The sequence below is a fragment of the Hipposideros armiger genome, unplaced genomic scaffold (assembly GCF_001890085.2).
Source record: "Hipposideros armiger isolate ML-2016 unplaced genomic scaffold, ASM189008v1 scaffold_406, whole genome shotgun sequence".
Classification (NCBI taxonomy): Eukaryota; Metazoa; Chordata; class Mammalia; order Chiroptera; family Hipposideridae; genus Hipposideros; species Hipposideros armiger.
Genome location: NW_017731756.1, coordinates 394,017 through 396,104, shown reverse-complemented (window position 1 = coordinate 396,104; position 2,088 = coordinate 394,017). Strand labels below are relative to the sequence as shown.

At 43.4% G+C, this 2,088-nt stretch overlaps 1 protein-coding gene across 1 annotated transcript in view; it reads left to right on the top strand.

The window, feature by feature from the left end:
* THNSL2 (threonine synthase like 2) overlaps window positions 1-2,088 on the top strand; it is a 14,683-nt gene that overhangs the window by 6,007 nt on the left and 6,588 nt on the right. Inside the window, exon 4 of the mRNA XM_019663823.1 lies at window positions 594-603. Coding sequence (XP_019519368.1) covers window positions 594-603 — 10 coding nt within the window. The remainder of the gene's footprint in view (window positions 1-593; window positions 604-2,088) is intronic.

Genomic DNA, 2,088 nt, shown 5'->3' with positions numbered 1-2,088 from the left:
CAGCTGTCTGCCCTCTTCCAGAAATACGGATTTACTCGTAGCCTCGGCCAGCTGTCTGCTGTGAGGGCAAGCGGCTCAGCTGGCACAATGTGTTCCCACTCCTAGAAACACTACCCAGAGACCATGTGAAGTAAAAAGATGTGTGGACTTAGAGTTCTGGCCCCCATTCTGTCCTTTATTAGCTGACCGGCTGAGTCCCTTAGACTCAGGTCCTATGGTACAAAACGGAGACTGGATCACTTATCACATCTCTCAGGAGTGCCATAAGGCACAAATAAGATTCTTGATGCTTGTATATGACCTTTGTACAGCTGCATGACATTAAAATAATTTTCTATAATAATTAACATGTACCAAGCACTTACTATATACATCAGGCATTTCTCTTAGTGCTTTCCATGTATTAACTCGTTTAATCCCCACATGTGCCTATGAGAAGGCCGATACTATCATTATCATTTTATGATGAGAGAAGTTAGTCGGCTTGCCCCTGGTTACACACTGGTCAATAGCAGAGTCAGGATTAGTCAGTAGCTCGCCAGCTTGCTAGGCTGCCTTCTAATGGGCATTACTGTTTCTGTTGGTCCTTGCAGTGGGTGCCAGGTGAGACCATGAAAACATCTTAGGGGTCAGGAAAACTCCTGACCTTCCTGAGTTTTCCTGGGAATGGTAACACGGGGATGGAAAGAACAGTGAGCTGACAGTTAGACAAGGATGACTCAGCCTTCTTTAGCACCCATGGGGTGAAGCCCACCATGCTACCCATTTGTATCACTCTTCAGTGAATGATGCCACCTGGAGCCATGCAGCCTGCGGTCCCAGTGCCTACCACAGTGCATGGCACAAGATAAACATCAGCAGAGGGTACGCCTGCCTCCCTGCTCCATCAGGAACACAGTGGTGAAGGGTAGAATGGATAACAACTTGGACCTTCCTGAGCCTCCATTTCCCCTCTTTCATAGAAGGATATCATAACATTTTCATGAGGATCCAATGAAATTAGAATGTGAAAGTGCTTTTTAAGATTAAGAGTGATATTGGTGTGTTTATCCCTAACTCCTCTTCACTCCTCACCAGAGCGAAACCATTCATGAAAGTATGTAAGACCTTCCTAAACTACGTTACCTTTTCGGGCTCTCCATTTCAGAGGGTGAGGAATTCCTTGTTTGTTCTATGCAAACAGTAACTGCTGTTAGGCTGGGCCAAGGATGCTGCTTTGCCATCTCCCCGCCCCTTCCAGTAGACGCAGTCTGAAGACACTGGCTCTAAGAGGCTGAGTCGGGACAAGCACATGTGCTCTGGACTTAGACCTAGTTTGAATCTTTACTTTGCCACTGGGCAGGCTTTGGATGGATCATTTCAACTTCCCAGAGCCTCCATTTTCTCTCCTCAAATGACAGCAAGCATGATATTAGTAGCTGGGGTGGAGATATCAAATGTTGTGATATCCTTCAGAACAGTATCGGGACATGGTAACATTCTCCCCCGCCTCCTCTTCTTTTTTTTCTGGTAACAGCTTTATTGCTATGTGATTTGCACACCATACAACTCACCCATTTAAAGTACACAGTTCGATAGTTTTTAGTATATTCACAAATTTGTGCAACCATTACCACAATCAATTTTGGAGCATTTTCATCACCCTAAAAGGAACCCCACCCCCCACCCCTCCACCCAGTTCTAGGCAACCATTAATCTACTTTGTCTCTGTAGATTCGCCTATTCTGGACATTTTATATAAATGGAACCATACAATATGTGGCCCTTTGTGTCTGGCTTCTTTCCCTTTGTATAATGTTTCCGAGGTTCATTCATGTTGCAGCATCTATCAGGACTTCATTCCTTTTTATGTCTAAATAATATTCCATCGTATGGGTAGACCACAACTTGATTATTCATTTATCAGTTTATAGACATTTCTATTGTTTCTATTTTTTAGCTATTATAAATAATGCTGCTATGAACATTGTGTGTAAATTTTTGTGTGAACCTGTTTTTATCTTGAGTATATACCTAGGAGTGAATGTCTGTGTCATATGGTCACTGTATACTTACCGTATTTCCCCATGTATAAGACGCTCCCATGTA